The 20,050-nt window shown below is 42.4% G+C and overlaps 1 protein-coding gene across 2 annotated transcripts; it reads right to left on the minus strand.

Moving 5' to 3' along the window:
* Window positions 1–717: 717 nt before the first annotated feature.
* On the minus strand, window positions 718–19,936 carry Mphosph10 (M-phase phosphoprotein 10). 2 transcript variants are annotated; one of them, XM_003475286.5, is made up of 11 exons: window positions 19,778–19,934; window positions 17,103–17,784; window positions 16,441–16,598; window positions 15,768–15,939; window positions 13,230–13,371; window positions 12,116–12,183; window positions 11,355–11,492; window positions 8,674–8,784; window positions 5,603–5,710; window positions 4,016–4,246; window positions 718–3,681 (listed from the first exon to the last, which is right to left on the minus strand). In XM_003475286.5, exons 1-11 carry the CDS (start codon window positions 19,864–19,866, stop codon window positions 3,535–3,537), a joined length of 2,046 nt encoding a protein of 681 aa, XP_003475334.1. In that variant the 5' UTR covers window positions 19,867–19,934; the 3' UTR covers window positions 718–3,534. The 2 variants fall into 2 exon arrangements, with proteins under 2 accessions (XP_003475334.1, XP_023423306.1); XM_023567538.2 differs by lacking the exon at window positions 8,674–8,784 and having other exon boundaries at window positions 19,778–19,936.
* Between the last annotated feature and the right edge of the window lie 114 nt (window positions 19,937–20,050).

The following is a 20,050-nucleotide window of genomic DNA, read 5'->3' on the forward strand; positions in this document are numbered from 1 at the left end:
GATCTCCCGCACCGCGATTCCACAGGCTCGGCAAGTGGAGGCTCGAGTGATCGATCGCCCCTCCCTTCCACCTTTGCGGGTCCCCAGACCCTGAGATCTGGAGGAGCCTAGAGCCCAGCTTTCCTTTCACACTCGAAAGCAGCAGCTTGGCGCCCTGCTGAGCCTCTCTGGCCGGGTGGGTGAGGCACAGGGCACCTACAGCCAAGAGGGCAGGACTGTGAATGTGTTACCTGCGCCTGCCTTCTATTGGAAGTGGTGTATTATCCCTACATAGACTGTGGGAAGGTGCATGTTGTATCCTTAAAACGACTAAAAACAACGGGAAGACAGCGCTAAACACGCCATCTCTTGGTTTCCTGGTTGAGAAAGAGCTCCCCATTGTTTTACTTTGCTCTTTATTTATAATGAGCTTCTCATATAAGAGAAACTGCGAGGTTTAAACTTGTGTGTCACATTTTTCACGTAAGTTCTTAAATGTACACGTGTATACATTATTTCTAGATGGCATGCTCTAAAATGTAAATGGCATGTAAAGATTATACTGCATTGTTTAGACAATGACAAAAAAACACACATGTTCAGTACAGATGCTATTTTTTTCCCAAATAGTTCTGATCCATGGTTGGTTGATTCTATAGATGTAGAAGCCACAGATATTGAGAGCTGACTGTATTGTGAATGAATTTGAAGGAAATTAAACAAATAAAAAAGCAAGTCTTGTGAGAACATACAATATTCTTTTATAAAATTCAAATACAAAATTACTAGTGGTACATACACTTATAAATACAAAAGAATGATAAACACCCAATTTCAAGATAGCCATGGTTATCTCTTTAACTCTCTCTGGAGACTAGTGTTTTTTTTAGGTCAAACGTGGTGTCTTAAATGTTTTATTATGCTTCTAATTTATGTTCAAGATGTGTGTAAGTATTCCCCTGCAATGCATTCTTCCTGAGAGTAGGAATGTTTTCTTTACCACTGGTACTGACAAAAGTGCCTGGCTGGAAGCAGTAATGTAGAATGTGATCTTTAGAATGTATCAAAGATTACACTGAAAAAGTGAGCGGACTGATACATCTCCCCAATAAGTGAAAATACTTAGAAGGTAAAAGGTGATTTCAACTCCACAAATATCAAACTGCCCTTGGCCAAATAAAATGATGTCACTCCAAGCCAGACATCCAGATCCTGACACCTTACTGAGGCAGTCACGGGTAAGAGAAGTCAGGCAGCAGGGTGAAGGCTGGCAGGCTGAATTTTACCACCACAGAGAAACTCCTAAGGCTATGTAATACTCAGGTCACCGCTGAAAAATGACACTTCACCAAGGCTACAGGAAGAGGATTCCTCAAAATACTCATTTGAAGGCAGAGGTACTGTAGTGAACTCTACTTGAATAAAACTTGGAAGTTACAGCTATGTAGACAGATGATGTGATCTGAGTCAGCGGTGGCAAACCAATGGCACACATTATTTTTAAGACAAAAGATGTTAATGTGGAAGTTGTTTTTCTTAACTAAAACCTCAGTACAGGCATTCAGGTTTAATTGCAGTGTTGATAATTTGTGATACATAAGCAGGTTTTGGGTTATAGTATCAACCTTCCTCTCTGAAAGGTTCACCATCACTGGGAGTGTTCCCTGAAATTCCTGTCCTGAGCCACTATGGCCCCTATGGTAGTATTAAGTGGTGAGGCCTTTAGAATGGGACTAAGTCATGAAGTCAGAGCCCTTTGGAAGGGAGAACTCTCACCAAAAGGCTGGAGTGATTGCAGCCCTTCTGGATCATGCCATGTGATGGAACACCAGAGCACCATCAGAAACACAACCAGCTGAGACACCAAACCTACTGGTGCCCTCATCTTGGGTTTTTCCAGCTTTCACTATTGTAAGAAATCCTGCTGACTATAAATGACCTTGTCCTAGGTGTTTTGTCACAGCAAATGGATCAAAACTGGTTAATCTAGCCTGACAGCAAGTCAGTTTCTGCATTAGCAAACCTTGGCTAGATCTGACCAAGGTTTCTCTGTAAATGAAAACTCAGAAGGGCTCTGCCAGTTGCTCTGGCTTAATCTCGTTCTCATCTTCTATTCATCTGGACCAAGGTTTAATGTGTTTCCATCAAATCATATTATCAGACTCTGACATAGACGAAGGCATTTTCCCTAGATGGGGGGAGGTCTGAAATAAGCACCTGGTGGTAACAGATGGCTCTCTGCATACTGCTGGTCCACTTTCCAAGCTGTACAGAGCCACTGCATTCATTTGTAGCCATATCTGTCCACTCTGCATGCGGTTATGGACAGCACTTCAGAGCCTACACTAACCCAGTACTTGGTAACATAAGATCATTTTCCAAAGGATGAGACAGAGGCAATACATGGAAATTCTGCTTGATATAACAGTGGGACTGTAGATGAAGATCAGGACCTTGAGAAGCTCCTGCTGCAAGGCGGTGGTGAGGAAGGAGCTGGCTCTGTGCCCTCCTCTCAACCTTAGCCAGCTCTGGCTCTCTGGACAGTGTGCTCCAGCTGGTGGGGCCTGCACCAGGCCTGGGCCATTGGCAGTCTGGACAGATTAGCACAGGCAGCACCAGGGCAGGAAGGGAGGGCCTCAGAAGCAAGGTCCCACCTCCCAACCAGAGAGAAGCACACACACTTCCAAACACTCCAACTGGCATCTCATTGTGCAAGTCTTGAACACTTGGATACCATGCCAGGTCTCAGGAATTTTATTATTAAAATAACAATCAGATAGAAGCTTGTGGAGGACCACCTGGATGACTCTCCTTGAATAAAGAGCAGTTATCTCCATTTTGGCTACACCTGGCCCTATGTTCATGGACTGGTATGTGCAGAGCGAGCTAGGCCATTTCTTTAACCCTTCAATTGGCTTTGAGCAATGTAAACAGGGCTGCTGAGGTGCTGGTGTGTGATCTTTGAAGCTACGCAGCCCTGTTTCCCTACCATGCGACTCCCAAAAAACATGGTTGATTCAAGTGGAAGAGCCAGCATGCCACGCTGTCAACTGGGATTGAGCCTCGAGATAAGAGACTATGACTTCCCAGGGCAGAAAAGTTTGCACATCAGACTAAAGCACTGATCCCAAAACACTAGATGCTACCTCTACTGTGTTGTGCAGATTCCTCTTTCTACAGATCCTCCCTCTGCAGACTGCAGAAGTAATCTCGGGCCTCCTACCTGCACCAGCTCAAGGCACTCCGTGCTTCCTGCCTTTCTCAGTCATTCCTCAAACCACTCCCTTCCAGGAGTTAATAAAATCTGCCTTCGGCCATTGGTGAGGCCTTTGTTCTGGCTGGACTAGGACCCCGGCTCCCCAGCACTGTAAATGTGTCAGTGTCTTTATTCTCCCCGTGGATGGCACTGGAAGCAGCAGGCTGGAATTAACTTGCTGGAATCCCAGTGACTTTTCCATAGGATTACAAGTATAAATTTCTTGGCCTGAGATGAGGTCTGGGAAGGGCTCTCTATAGAAGCTTACACATTAATATGTACATGATATTAAAAATACATTACAGCTTTAACTTATGGACAGAAATATCCTGTTTCTTCTTTTTCTTTTCTGTTTTTTTCGCATCACTGATTTGCATTTTTACTTGATCTTGTAACTTAGAAAAGAATGCTTGAGAAGACTTCAGGGCCTTGTCCTTCCCTTCATCCTGCAGTTAAAAACAACACATGCTCATGTTACAAAATGCACCTAAAGGAAAAAAGTGTAAGAGTGTAGGTGTTTACTCTGCATTTATAATAGGATAAACGTGACTAACGGCCAGAATTGTGAAACTCTACATCAGTTAGTGTCAAGGTATCCTGTACATTTTGTGCTGCTCCAACATTCCTACAATCTAAGGAGAGAACAGGAGAAAAGCAGGAGCCAGGCCCGGGTTACCATGGAAACCTGCCCCAGCAGCACCCTCCCTCCCTCAGGGGGCTGTGCTGTGAGCCCTGCCCTGCCCCGCCAAGCCCCCCTGCAGCTTTCTCTTCGGTCTTTACCTTTAACAAGGACGCTTTGCCAGTTTTGGTCAGCTGCTTCAACTTCTCTGAAGCAGCTGCCTTGCTGTACTTCCCGACTTGATCTGGGTTGCTCTTTTCAAGCAATTTTCTCCGCTTCTCTTTCTCCTTTATTTTCAAACGCTTCTGGTATTTCTTTTTCCTCCGTTCTCGTTTCTTGTCTGTAGCTGTTTTCTCAGCAGCTGTTTTTAGATCTCCAGCTTTATTTTTCTCCTGTTAAAAAAAGTAAGTACCAACATGGCAGTTAAGCTAAGCTTCGAGAGGCTCAGGGAACTGGAAAGCGGGAACTGCATGGAAAGTAGCTCACAGGCCGTTATGTCCATGTTCCAGCATGTGGAAATGCAGAGTAATCTCACAGGGATAGTTTGGTCCCCAAAGCAATCCAAAGGTAGCATGGACCACTTGGTTCTCAGCTCACAGTTCTAGTAACACAAGTCCACTCTTAACAGCGAGACTCGGACACAGGCTCCAGAGGCCATCTCAGCTCTACACTGACAGCTCTGGGCTCAGGTCAGGAGCTCCCTGAGACCAAGGAACAGAGCCCGAGGAGGGAAAGGACCAATCTTCCCCTGCTCCTCACTCGCTGGCCCATCACCAGGCCTCACCAGGCTGTCACAGGCACGGGTGGCAGAGGCACTGACAGAGGGGTGGCTGCACTGCAGAAAAGCGAGTAGGAGGAAGGAAATGGCCTGCTGACAAGCCGTCCCAGGAAGACAGCGCCAGCGTCACAAGGCGCACGCTCCATTCAGGCTGCGTCTGCTGAATGCGACTTCTTCCAACACCCCAGTGCTCTATCCTACTCTAGATTCCTTAGCAGGTAGGTGTCACTCAGATGAAATAAGAAGGGAAATGCTGAGGTACAGCACTGCCAGTATATGACAATATAAACAGTATTTTTAAACATCACTGCTGGTACTCATGTTTGATTAAAACAGTAATTGGAAACTACTGAAAAACTATTATAGTACTTATAGCTGCAACTCATAATAATGCTTGCATGTAGGGGACTATTTTTATTTTGAGGCAGGTCTCACTAAGTTGCTAAATTGTTCAGCTGGGCTTGAATTTGTGATCTTCCTGCTCAGCCTCTTAGGCATATGCCACAATGCCCAGGTAGGGGACAGGTTTCTCAGTACTGGAACATTACTGGTTTGATTATTCAGTCATCTGATAGCATTCAAAGGGGACTGGTTCCAGATCCCCAACCTCCTCACGTGCTCAAGTTCCTTATATAAGGGTGTATTTGTATGCGACCTAGTCAGTCTCCTATAGAGTTTAAATCACCTCTAGACAATTTATAACATCTAACACAATGTAAATGTTAGGCATACAGTTCTTACACTGTATTGTTTAGGGAATAATGACCCAAAAAAGTATGCTCATATTCAGTATATAATCTGAATATTGCCATCCCATGGTCAGCTGGAATTCAAGACAGATGGAGGGCTGCCTGTATCAAGAGACTGCTGAGACACATTAGAATAAAAACTACACTCAAGGAAAATAGTACCACATAGATGGAGGTCCAGCAATCGTGAACTAACCCGTAAACAGACACGGGCTGCTTACCTTGATCTCCTCCGGGGCCAGCAGGGCTGCGTCGCTGACGCTCACGGGGGCCACTTCCTCCATGGTTATCGCTGGCAGATTGGACACCACTTTAATCTCGGGCACCGGCTACAAGAGACAACACATTTAAAGGCAAGTCCGAAGTGGTCCCAACATACAATATATAAAATGTTTTATGGTAATTACTGCACTTACTTCTACACTTGGACAAGACCGCTCTAACTCAAACACTAGTTCCTCCGTCTGTATCAGTGTGTTCCCACCTGCCACGTACATGGACACTCTCAAACAATCCTATCAACTGCCTATAAATATACCGATTACTGCTAATATCATACTATCTTCGGTTATAGAATAAAAGTCAGCTTTAATAATCATTTGGAGAAAGATGAAAATAAAATGCTCCGGGAATAAGTAAAAGTGGAGACCACTGGATAATAAGTTTTCTTATTTTCTAAAAACATATATTTATAAATGCAAATATAAAATGGTAACAGACTCAAACATTACCGAAGTAAATCTATTGCTCTTAAAAAGGAGAAAAAACATAAGATCAAATTTTTTTTGCTTCTATTTTTTGAAAGACCTGATCAAGAAATGCAAAATGAAAACAGGTTTCACAGTACTCACTATAATAAAAGAACCATGGCAATCATGTTATACTTATATAGTTATACGAGCATTCTTGATATCTTACTCTCACAAATCCCTGTGAGGGCTCCGAGGGACAGAGGCCAACGGAGTAGGACTTTAGACCCCCTCTGTTGCTACAGACTGAGTCATGGGAAAGAGGGGCCCCAACTCCGGGAGCCTGGGCTGCAGGGCGAGGCACCGTGGACGCCCGCCCGCCTGCCCACTCCTCTTCTCATCACAGTCCTGTACAGTCCAGTTAGCTGGGAGGTTAGCAGCCTCGACTGCACAAAGGAGAAGCTCAGGACATGACAGCGCCCTGGATCCTAAGTATGAGAAACTGTCAGAGTGTGAAGGAAACTGTTTCTTTCATTGGACCACTGCTCAATTATTCAAAGAACACTGTGCCTCATTGTAAAATTTAAAGAGAAATATGTAGCAAATAGAGACAGTCCTCCAAAAAACTAACAAAAACAGGCTGATGAGCTGTTGTGTGTAACACTGACCTAAATATGAAAAGAGAAATAATCGGGCCCAGGATTTAGCTCAGTGGTATAAATGCCTGCCTGGCAGGCACAAGGTCATGAGTTTGATCCCTGGTACCAAAAAAATGAGAGAAATTAGCAAAGGAAATCTGCACTGCTAATTTACATTTCTCAAGAGGAAAAGGCCAAACCCCCCCCCCCCCCCAATTTTCCAGTTGAGGCCAGGAGACACAACCACACTGACTCCTCAAAAAAATGCCTGAGGGCGTCCCCAAGTCAAGAGCCGGTGTGAGGCAGACAGCAGTGGCATGGCAGGTACATTCAGGCTGGCTCGAAGGGGAGAACAGTGAACCCTGCAAATGTGCAGTGCAGCCATGAAGGAGGGAGCAGGGGTGACAAGGGCGGGGAGGGGCACTAGCGTGTTCTCAGTAAAGGGCTGGAATAAGGAGTCGGGCACCAAAGGAGGACGAGGAGCCCACTGGGCACGGCAAGAGCACCTCAGCAAAGTCCTGTGCGGAGGTGGGGCTCAGGCTGTGAAGGAACTAGAAGCCAGTGTGGCTGGGGCAGCAAACTAGGGAGCCCAACAGGCAGGAAGGAAGGACTTTCACAGTAAGACCTGCTGGCCAACAGTGGCGGAGAGCTTCCTCTCCTATTGTTTGTTTTACACCAGCCAATACCTAAAAATGGTCCTTGGGAGGCATGCTGGTGCAGGCCTGCAACCCCGACACCAGGAGGCTGAGGTCGGGGGAGCGCAAGTCTGAGCACAGCCTGGGCAATTAGAGACCCTGCTCAAAATAAAGGGCTGGGGATAGAGCTGCGCAAAGGCCATGGGTTCAATACCCACTGCCATCAAAAGAAAGTTTCTTGCCATCAACAATTTCCTCTCATGTAAATCCCAGTTTAATTAAAAATAATAAAAGCTAATCATACAAATAACTCTTCAAGGGGCTAGAGATTTAGCTCAGCAGCATAAGCACCTGCCTTGCAAGCAGGCGGTCGTGAGTTCAATCCCCAGTACCAATAAAAAAAAAAAAAAAAAAAAAAAAAAAAGAAATAACTGTTCGATTATTTGATTTTTCTGAGACAAGTCTTGCTAGTATTTCAGGCTGGCCTTGAACTCACTATGTCGCCTAGCTGTCTTCAACTCGTGGTACTCTTCAGCCTTGGCCACCTGAGCCCTAGGATTCCAGGTATGCACCACCACGCCTGGTTTTCACATTAACTCTGAATCACAAAACCCTGCAGAAGGTGTGAGTACAGTATTTCCAGTGAGCAGATAAGGACACCCAGGCACAGGAGTAGGAGCGCGGGGGCAGCTCTAATTATTTAAACTCCTCCAGGTCCTAAGCCACCATTTGCAAACAAAAGAGTTACATCTGTTTCAGTGTTTTGTTCAAGCTCAGCCTGGACACCTTAGTGACTGAGAAGACCTTGTCTCAAAATTAAAATAAAAAAGGTCTGGGGAGACAGCTCAAGGTGAAGGCCCCGGGTTCAGTATGGTCCTCAAGAACAAGAATGCATGCGTGATAGCCAGGTGCATCCCTCTCATCCCAGCTACTACGGAGGCCGAGCCAAGAGGGTAACTTGAGCCTAGGAAAGTATCTCAAAGAAAGCTCAGAAACAAAACAGCATCAAGGTATGCAAAGGACCTACTACGGCACACAGCAGGCACTTTGTGCCCACAGCCATCACACAATGGAAGCGCAAGTGTGGGCTCCAGGGCAGCCCGAGACTGAGGGTCCCCGAGGGATCACTGGAGAGCAGGCTGGGTCAGCAGGCACAGCCAGAATCAGCAAGGAAGCAGAAGTGAGCAATCCTCCGGGAGTGCCACCTACACTTCACAAGGTTACTAGGGGTTTGTGTCCCGACAGCAAACCAAGATTAGTCTCACAGAAGCAGCTCAGTGACTAGGGTCACACCTGCTCCGTTCACACACGCGACTCTCAACACACTCACCGGTTTGGGGATGAAGTGGAAGTTGGACAGTGCATCTAGTTTTAAGAAGAGAGAATCCATCATCTTCTGAATTTCCACGTGCTCTGGGTTTTCTTCTTCTGCAGTTTTTTGCTTAGGAAATAAGTTCATCAACATCACACAAAAGGGGCTTTACATGTATCTCAGGTAAAACACTACCTGGTATTCCCAATTTCTCAGCACCACGGCTTCAGCTACAAAGAAGCAATCCCAGGGGAAAGCTAAAGGTGCCAGCACCATCATGGTGCCAGCACTGACCAAGGAAAACACGGGATGTGTTTTAGAAGCCACGGTTAACTATTGCCTGACATTTAGAATTATAATTTAATTTCCTCCGGGTTTACTTCTGTCAAGAACAAAGCCACTCTAATTAAGGTGGCTAGTTTTTTTGAAAAGGAAAAGTAAGTGTTGGTGAAGAGACAGCAAAGCTGGAACCTCTGCACTGCCGGTAGGAAAGTGAAATGGGGTCGTGTAGTGACATCAAGTGTGGCAGTTCCTCAAAAGGTGAAGCAGAATTAGCATTCCTACTGCAGACATATACTCGAGAGAATTAAAAGCAGGCACTCAAACCCAGGTGTCACCCCCGAAAGCTAGAAATAGTCCAAATGCCCATCCATGCAAGACTGAATAAACAAATTGTGGTACACATCTACAATGTTACCTCGTCACACAAAAGGAAGCACTGACACGTGACACAATCGAAAACCCCACATCACGTTACAAGAACGGCAGCCCACGTGATTCCATTCACACGAAATATCGAATCCAGAGCGGGATGCGGTGTCTGGAGCAGCTGCCTAACGGGCACGGCTTTTGAGGGGGTGTTACACCCTGGGATTGCAGAGGCAGTACTTGCACAACACTGTATTGTATTAAATGATCCTGGACTATTCAAAATGATTAAGTTTATGTTTAAATGTGTATCATGTCAATAAGGGAGAGAAGAAAAGTACCCATGAAGGCTTCATATAATGATCCAAATAGCCAGGTACTTTTTTACCTTTTTATTCACGTATCATTTGTTAAAATTTTGTTTTGACTAATCACATTGAAGACACCGGCAGGAGTTTTAATTCTACTATGGAGGAAAGGTAAATTTCATACTTTTTTCCATGGCCCGAAAATACTTATCTAAAAGACTAAGATCATTTTTGCTGGTTTGTTTTCTTTTGTTTTTTTAAATGACAAGAGAGAAATAAAGACAGAACCAGGGATGACAAGTTCTCCGTCTCCATGACTCCAGGGATACATCCACAGATCTGCCTCTGCTGTCTGCCATCAGCACTCATGGTCCAGAACATGTAGGCACCACACTGCAACTGCTTACTATTTTAACATAATTCACTTTTTAAAAGATCCTGTGGCAGAGTGGATGGTGTGTGCCTACAGTCTCAGCCAGACGGCAGGCTGAGGCAAGAGGATCCCTGAGCCCAAAAGTTTAAGAGCAGCCTGAATGACATAGCAAAGCCTACCTCAAAGCAAAAAGAAAACCACAAAAACCACCCTGAACATATCCTTGCACTCACCCTGGGCAATAACACCTGTGAAATCCCCATATGTGATACCACCTTTCTGACACATGTTACCCATACAGTTGTGAGGTCATTCATGAGTTTGTTGTCTCCCGTCACTTTGCTTACTGCCTCTAGTACAGCTATCAAACTTCAGAGCCGGGTGTGGTGGCACGCACCTATAATCCCAGCATTCCAGAGGCCGAGGCAGGAGGACCACTGTGAGTTTGAAACCAGCCTGGACTATGCAATGAGACACTGTCTCAAAAACCAAACTAAATCAGAGAGACACTTATCATCATTCCAAAACTCTACTTCAAAATGGAATGGGGTAGAAATAGTCTAATTAATCCACCCAAATTCCAAGTCTGTCCACACTCCAAAATTCAACAAGTTGCTGGCTGCTAAGAGAGAAATGAGACCACTCTTACAGAACTTGCATAAGCTGCTGGATTACCTCCCATGGTTACCAACACTTCTCTCCATTTTTTGAATCTCTTCAAAACAGTAGATGTTCAATAATCACGGACTGATGCTGCCTACTTCACCCTTCAACTATTACCCGGGAGACCGGCAGCTAGGAAGCCTTAACTCAAATCTCTCCAGTGCTGTCACGGCACAGTACACCAGGGCACTGTCTGCTGTTGCTGTTTAGTATCATTTAAAACATGATAGCAAGCTGACAGGACTTTGCAGAATAAAAATCCATCTAATTCCTAAGCACATACTGACCACATTACCAATAAATCCAATATAAAGCAATACTTCAATATTTAGTCTTTTTATGCTGCTCTTTGGCCAGAGATTACTTCTAATGTCTGTAAATAAGGATGAACTCACAGTCACACAAAACACATCAATCAGTAACTTCAAAATATCAGTGAGAAAGTACCACAAAATGACAGCGAGATAGAATACTATCTAGTCAGTAGCTGGCTCTGCGAGGATGAGGTACGCGCGGTCCAGCTGCAGGACAAGCCCCCTGCCCCTCCGCACTCAGCAGAACACGAGGGTCCCCGTCCTAGTGTGCTTTGTCTCACCTTAAGTCAAGTGACCAAAAGCTCAAACTTGTTTCAGGATTTCAACAGTCACAAAAAGTCTGTTCTCTCAATTTCTTCCGTAGTAAGAGCTTTGCCTTTCAGGCCTCCTTACCTGGTTGAGTTTGATGTATTCCTGCTCATAAATTTCAGCAAGGCTCAGTTTACTCTTCTCATGGTCTAACGTTAGACGCTTTTTATATTCATAGGCCTCCTCTTTAGGCTTTTCTTTACGTACTACATCATCCCAAGCCTGAAAAAGAATACAAGTTAACAGAATCAGTAATTTATTATAGGCTTAGTAAGTATTGTTGCAAAAAGGAAGTTAGTCTCAACTTGAGAAATGATTATGCAAGGCTCAGACAATAAGCATTAAGAAAACCAAAGTGGGCATTAACTCAAATATCCTTCTCTGCTTTTATATTAAATGTCCTGTGCTTTACTTAAAAGTCTTAGCTTTATGTCATATAGTACCTCCTGCCTACATCCCACTGTTTTAGACCCAAACATGTAGGCAAACATTATACAAATTTCAAAGCCATGTCTTACTATGCATACTAAACACCTAAATTTTATTCTAAGTTAGCAATGCTCCTGCCTCAGTCTTCAGAGTAGCTGGGATTACAAGCATATCCCTCTGAGCCAGGCTCCGTAGTATAGTCTAGAGGTTTTAAACAAGGAACCTCGCTAAGTGGAAATTCACAAGACATTGTTTGTGCTCCCCAAATATTCTCATATTTCTATTGTTTTTTGGTACTAGGAACTGAACTCAGGGCCTCACTCTTGCCAGGCAGATACTGGTTGCTGAGCTACATCCCCAGGCACTCTCACATCTCTGACACTTATAGGGAAATGTAAGTGCAATTTCTCGCTGACCTGATCCCTTATCCTCTGCTTAATGATGTCCTCTAGTTGGAAGGTGGTTTCCTCGGTGATCACAGGTGCTGAAAGAAACGCAACTGCATTAATTAGGGAAATGCACACAGAACACCGAGCTCACAGCACCATCCTTGGACCTGCACCATCGGCAGCACCTTAAACCTTACAGGAAATGAAAATTCCCCCCACAATCCCTGAATTAGCAGGGGAGGGAGAGTTATTTGTGTCAATATGCTTTCTGACATTCCCACAAGTCCGGGAATCATAAAACCAAAGCACAGCTAGTGCTATCAACATTTCTATCCCACACACCTGGAGACTGTTTCCCCTCTTTTCCATTCTCTCTTGCACTGAAATAAAATGGAATAAACTCATTTGGACTTAATGGGTTTAAGGAAGAATCGGATGACACGACCAGGGTTTGGGGCTGAAGTTTACAGTGTAGTCAGAGGATGCTAACAGGACAACCCTGGTAAACCGCAGTGTGCTGGTCCATGCCTGCAATCCCAGGGCTCTGTGGGCCGAAGAAGGAGGAGTGAGTCTGAGTCCAGCCAGGACAACTTAGCAGCACTGTCTCACAATATGAGTAAAAAACAAAACAAAACAAAGCAAAAATTTTAAAAGGGTTGGGATGTAACTCCGTGCAAAAATCTTGGGTTCAATCCCCAGTACCATTAAAAACAAAAACAAGAATCAAAGCACTGTAAGAAATCTGATTAATATACATATAGGACTCATTAGCCTATTGATCTGTTGACTCTATCACCATTTTTATGGTTCTCAGAAGATGCACATAACTGAGCTTAACAGTCAAGTGCTAACACAATGACAACTAACTTATATATACATAAACGGCCTGCTGGAAAATCAGGCACATAGACACGCACACATACGCAGGGATGCCAAAATGAGAGCCACTGGTGAATGCAGATGAAGAACACACAGATGTCCACTGTACTAGTTTTTCAACTTTTCTGCATGTTTGCAAATTTCTAAAATAAGAAGTTAGGGAAAGAAATATTACCCAAAATCTATAAGATGGAACAACTAAAAAAAACAACAACAAAAAACCCCACAAAGACGAAGACTTGCAGAAGCCAGGGTGCCATACCCATCCGGACGGCGTGGTCAAAGTGCAGGGTCTCCTCCAGCAGACTGTTCTCGGGTCGCTTCTGTGCTGTCACTTCCCCCTGAAGCTGCCAAGGCTTTTTCTCCAACAGCTCTTTCTCTAAAGATGCAATTTTTTCATTCATCTAAGAAAGAGGTGAAAAGTTGCACATTTACGTAGGAAATAAATTTAGACTTTTACTTGCGTAAAAAGTGGGAGAACAAGAAACGCACTGTTCCCCAGTGTAACTTTTCCTGCCACCTTGTATACCAGTGACCAACCCTTCTGCCTGAGTTGGGGAGAGCTGCAGACATTCCTCACTGATTTGAAGTGCCTTTTTATAAGACACTAGACTCCTCCAGAACCATCTGTTATATTTTTGAGCTCTATCCTATTCGTATGATCTATCTATTCACAAGTCACTGTTGATTTTAATTATTAGAGCATTTTAAAGTTCGAATACTGAAGGGATCAAAAGAATGAGGGCAATAAGGTTGTATGGCATTATTTTTTCATTGAGCTATTTTGAATTTTTATATCAGAGTGGTACCTTGGTTCATGAACTATTTGTAATTCTGGTCACACACCAAATTGGAAAAGAATGGAATCAAATTCAATGGTGCGATTCAATGTTGACCTTATGGAGAAATTTGATTCCATTCTCATCCAATCTGGTGTGACCAGAATCACTCAAAGAATGAAGTTTATGAACCAAAGAAACACTATATTCACAAATGCGACTGTATGTCCATACACGTATGTGCATGCCAACTTCAATGTCACCTTTGCCAGCTCTGTTCTGTAGTTCTAGGGATTGAACCCAAAGCCTTTACGCTGAGGTACACTCCCAGAGCTTTTATTTTGAATCAGGGTGTCACCATGTTGCCCAAGGTCTGAATTTGTGATCCATCTGCCTCAGCCTCCCAGCATGCATCAATTAAAACGCACCTACCATCACACCTATCTATTTCCTGAAGACCTGACATGACTTCATGGTAAAATCAAAGCTTCTCTCCTTTTGGATGGAGGTAGAAAGAGTGAGGGAGAACAAGGGGACACTAACACTACTACAAATTAATGTTGTTTTATGGTGCTTTTTTTTTTTAACTTTAAAGAGAAAAAAAATAGAACAGAAAAAAGGGTAGAAATAATACAGAATTTAAAAAAACTAATGCTAAGAAATCATTAGTTGATAAATTACATATTATCAACTTAGGAATAGTTGCTCAAGTCACAAAATTAAACATAGAAAGCGGATAATCAAACAATGAGACTGCAAACAGTTCTGTTCAATGATCCAACAAAAACTTAGCAATATGATCATCTATCTTACACACTTAAACATACATGCAGTTACATCCTTTAGGGCACTTTCCTTCCCTTTCATTTTTACAATAGCTATTAGACATTTCAGATCTTATTACTCCTACAGTTTTTATTACGTTTTACACCAGAGAGACAATGTGGTATTTATTATGGTACTTTTTAACTTTAGACTTTGTCTTCTGAAGACGATCTGACAACCACAGATTTAATCCAGATTCTAAAACTTTTTCATACTTCTTTTGCTATCCTGTTATCTTTCATTACCTACCTATTCTCACTGTAACTCAATATAATTTTACAGTGGATAATGATAGTGCTAAATGATCAAAGCCAAACTGCATCTATTAAAATTAGATTATACTTGTTGGGCATAGTGGCATACACTTATAATCTTAGCACTCTGGGAGGATGAAGCACAAAGTTCACAATCCAAGCGAAGCCCAGGGAAGTTAGAAAACCCCAGTCTCAAAAAAAAAAAAAAAAAAAAAAAAAAAAGGTGGGAAGCTTAGGGGTAGACTTGGGTGTACAGCACACTGAGAAGAACCTGGGTTCGATCCCTAGTATCAAAACAAGTAACAAAGAATACAAGTAATAAAGCAATGACACTTCATCTGCCTGGTATGGTGTAATGACAATATCCTATTAACTTTTGTTTCTTGTTTTGTTTTTTGAGACAGGCTCTCCCTGTGTAGTTCAGGCTGGCCTTGTTATCTATGTAGCCCAGGCTGGCCTCAAACTTGCTGCAATCTTTCTGTCTCAGTCTCCAAAGTGCTGAGATTATAACAGTGCACTACCATGTAGCCCCATTTTGTGTGTATGTGTGGGGTATAACTAAAATACAGGCCATGTGACAACCACAAAAATTATGCAACACCTTAAAAAGATGGGCAAAATTTTTCAAGGCATCTGAAACAGTTATGAGGGAGGAGGTTCCCAGGCTGGCTAAGCAAGACAGACACGCCATGGATCTGAAGACATCAGGCACAAAGAATGAAGCTTTTACACCTAGGTTTCCAAAAGAATCCTACGGAGTAGGATGTGCTAACTTTTGCAAATTAGATGCTTTCAGTATGACAACTAAATACAGTACACTAAAGAGTATAGCTGCAAAATTTGTTTCTAAAGGTCAGCTGGGATTTTCAGCTGGAAAATCAGAATAGTCTATGAGTTCAGTCATATTAAGCACATTAAGTTCCTTAAATCCTTAATAATTACCTTCTCTTGTCTTTTTTCAAAAGAAGATTTACTTTCAGCAGAATCTTCCTTTACATGTAACACATCTGTATCTTTATTTTCTTCATCAGTAGGCAAAGCAAAGGTCACTCTTTTAGAACCTTGTTTCTGTTGTTCATCATCTTCAGTTTCTTCAAGGTCATTATCTTCATCCCTAAAATACCAACATGCTCATCAAAAGAAAACCATCACTTTTCACTGGGAAAAAAAAAAATCTTCACTAACGTTCTTTATATCTAATGGCACCAAATATTTGGAATTTCCAAAGCCGCTACATTCCTAAAGAGCAGGAGTTATTTAAGTGAAATGCTATATAAAAAATAGAACAAGAATGCCCAATGCAGACAAATAAATTACATCAATCTATAATAAAGATGTTTTCACAAAAATAACATTAGAGAATCGTATTGGCACTAAACCCAAAGCAAAGCACCTTCCTTCTGATAAAGGCTTGGATGCTACTGCTGCTGATATTTTTCTTTGTTAAATGATCTCAATGTCTCTTAAATTCAGAGACTTACTTTTGACTATCTTAAAACTATCTGATATTAGAGAACATACTATTTGACCTTTTAAGGCAGGCATATTTGAAAACTGCAGATAAACCTGCCTAATTGGCCAATATCAATTGATAATACGGATTCAAAATACTCACGTTTCCAAGATGCTCTCTTCATCTGCTGCTGCTTCAAAAATTTCTTCCTCTTCTTTGTTGGAACGCAGCTCTTCATCATGAACATTCGATATGTCTTCATCACTTTCAACTGGATCAAAGAAATCTTTGTATTTCAAATTTCTGGAACTTTTTCCGGACTGAAATAAAAAGATGTAAAGAACATTTAATTAACTGTAAGGAAATATATAAAAACATGTATATATACTCTCTCTCTTTATATATCTCCACGCATAAGATGTTTCTAACTTTAACAATACTACCTAGGGCTGGGGATCTAGCTCAGCCGCATAAGTGCCTGCCTTGCAAGTGTGCAGTCATGAGTTCAATCCCCAGTACAAAAAAAAAAACCTAGCTAATTATAGTTAGTAGGGGGAAGTAGCAACTGGTAACACTATCATGAAGCTGTAAAAACAACTGGAACATAAACTACATGAAGTTTGGATCCTTTCATAACTGATAAAATAAGAGTGCAATGTTCCATTATCTCTTAATATTTTCTCTCTACAATTATTTCTAAAACAACACAGCCTAAATGAAGTATTAAAGGACTTACTCTCATAATTATTTTAGTTTGGTGAGAACTCTGATATCTCGTAACAAATGATTATAAGTTTCTGTCTTCTCATTCCCCAAAACTTTACCTTAAGTTTCTGATTTCCAAACAGTTCCCCATCTTCGTCAGAATTGATGTCTTCAAAAAAATCAATATGTTCTTCCTCATTCTCCTCGTCCTCCTCTTTTGGTTCCTCTTCTTTTTCTATGGTCTCTAAAAACGTCTCCATTTCAGATAGTTTAAAGAATTTATCATCCACGATGGACTTTTCTCTTGGTTTCCGAGGCTGCGTGTACTGAACCTTGCTCTGCTGTTCCAACTTACTGATATCAAAATCAAGATCAGAATCTTCATCACTGAAAACTGGGCTTTTCTGCAGATTGACTTTGCTTGAGTTTTCAGCTCTCTCACCCACTTCAGGATCATCATCCCCCATGTCTGACATTTCTTCTTCTTCCAAATCTTGTTCTAGGACCTCAGGGCCATCGGCCTCCATCTCTGAACCACCCTCTTCACCCTCTGTTTCTTCATTCTCTGGGAAAAGACTGATGTCTTCATCTTTAATTGTCTCACTAACTACATTCTGGAAGTAGTGTAAAATTGGTTCATTTTGCAATTCCAGTTGTTGCCAAATCTGCTCATCATCAAAATTATTTATCATAAGTTTTTGTAAACGACTTCCAGGAATGCTACCATTCTCCACTGTTTTATTAAAGTCATAAAGAACTTTCGTTAAAGAAGCAAAGTTTGATGCTAATCCATCTTGAATCCTATTGAAGGAAGGGATTAAATGAGATACAAAATTATAGATGATAATCTCATAGCATTCTGATTTAAAAGAAAAACAGAAAGCCAACTGTTGTATAAATAAAAATTTAACAATAGATTCTGGTTTCCGACAATAATAACTTGCTGATTTTATATGAAAACTGTCAACTAATTTGAATCTATCCTATAGATTTCAGGTAGGAAATGTTGTAGCTTGGCATAAGTGATGCCATCTTGAGCCCCGCATTTAACTAGTGCCCTGTATCTTTCTCAGGAAAATGAAAAATCACTCAGGGTAAAGTCCCATGAGAAAAGCAGAATGAGCTGTACCCACAGGAGAAAAATTAACCTGCTCAACAAAAGAAGCAGGACATAGGTGTCAACCAAAAATTAATGTAAGATTCTAGCTAAATTGTTTCCAACAGGATGTCTTTTGTGATTCTTTTAAAAACTCTGTAACTTTCCAGTTGGGTGCCACTTGTTTGGACCCTGAACCGGGGAGGGGGGAGACTCTGTATACACGTAGTCCTGACCTCAGTTAACTAAATTTCAAATTTATCGATGTGGCTGCTTGGATTGCTATACTGTTATTCATGAACACACCTCAGGAAAACCATTATAAAAGACACATTCGATGGTGGTGTGTCCCATTTGGGAAGCTGGGGCAGAAGGATCGGTGAATTTTACAAGTTCAAGACCAGCCTGGGCAAGACAGTAAACTCCATCTCAAAACAAAACAAAATTAAGCATTATAGATCTATTTCCCAAGAGATACATAATGAGTCAACATTTGCTCTGGCTAGAGTGGCTGGAAAAGTCCTCTCTGAGGATGTGATACCGGAGACAGAATCACAGATAGGAAAATTGTTTTTTTACCAAGATCTGGAAACCATGTTTGGGGCACACGACAGAGCAAGAAAAAAACTCCTTATGATAGAAATCAACTTGTTGAGCTTCAGGAACACAAAGACAGCATGGCTGCAGTATAGTGAAGTAGACAGATGGTGAAGTTGGAAAGGCTAGTGGGAGCCAAATGATGCAGGGCTCAAAGGTAAGGGTTTGCCATTTTAAGTGTAGTGAGAACACACCAGCAGGTTTTAAGCAAAACGAAATGATATACACTTAAGAAAGATAACTTATACAGGAAAAGAACGAAGGTTGGCACAGCATTCCAGGCAAAGGAGTACAGGAATTTATGGTGAAGTTATAGCAGTAAATACGGTAAGCAAGAATCAGATTCCAAATATAATTTGGAAGCAAAAATGAAGGATGTACAACAGAGATTTTTTTTAAAAATCAAGAAAATAAACTGAACTATTCTATCTGAGCTACTGGAATATCAGAACTTCCACTTACTGAAACTGGGAAGGCCTGGTTAATGAAACACGTGAAAATAAATTCAAAGGCGGGCACAGTACTTTTTCTAAAACTGTTTTTTGGGTATGACAAATTTGAGATGCTGAGAGCATGCAGCTGTCTGTAGAAGCTTTCAGCATAGAGAGCAAGAGGTCAAGCTTTGACTAAATAAACCTGCGATACAATTGTATAGATCTTACTTCTCAACAAAGTAAGTACAAAATGTGATGGGAAAACATGACAATCCGAATTCTCAACAAGCTCAGTCGGGGCGCACAGGTGGGCAACAAGTTTACACTTGATAAAGTTTGATTACAGTGGGCAGAGGATGCTTTTAGGATGTATATTTGGAAATCATGTACCATGGTGTGTGTTTGGGAAGATCAGAGAGGCATAAACCAAAGGGAGGCTTCGGAGCGTTAACAGCTGAACTTAGTTTGATTTCAATAGCACACAACTAAGGGATCCGCTTTGCACAGCTTCCAATTTTTAAGAAATGTGACAAGGAGCGTAAATGTCTGAAATTAGAACGGTGAGTTACACTCCCTCTTCCTCGCTCTCCAGAATTTGCCGGCTACCTGCAACCCAGGACTATAAACAATTTCGGCTGCTGTCCGAGTCCGAGATCGGCGTACTCACGTGAGGAAACACTCCGGCTGCTTGGTGGCTTGGCCGATCTCTTTCAGACACCTCTCCAGGGTCCGTTGACGCCAGACCCGTGGAGCCATCGCTGTCACCTACTCCAGGAACCGCGCCACATGCTCCGGAAGAGGGCCGAACGGAAACCACAAGGCAAAGGTTTCCCTCTCGCAACTCGTAGGTCAGACCCGAAGGTTCCGTGACTCAAAGGTTCCGGAACCAGTCCACAGCTGGAGCCAATGACAGCGGGAGAATTATCACTGGGCATGCGTA

Source organism: Cavia porcellus, unplaced genomic scaffold, assembly GCF_034190915.1.
Source record: "Cavia porcellus strain 051 isolate PalLab524CR breed Dunkin Hartley unplaced genomic scaffold, mCavPor4.1 scaffold_6, whole genome shotgun sequence".
Lineage (NCBI taxonomy): Eukaryota > Metazoa > Chordata > Mammalia > Rodentia > Caviidae > Cavia > Cavia porcellus.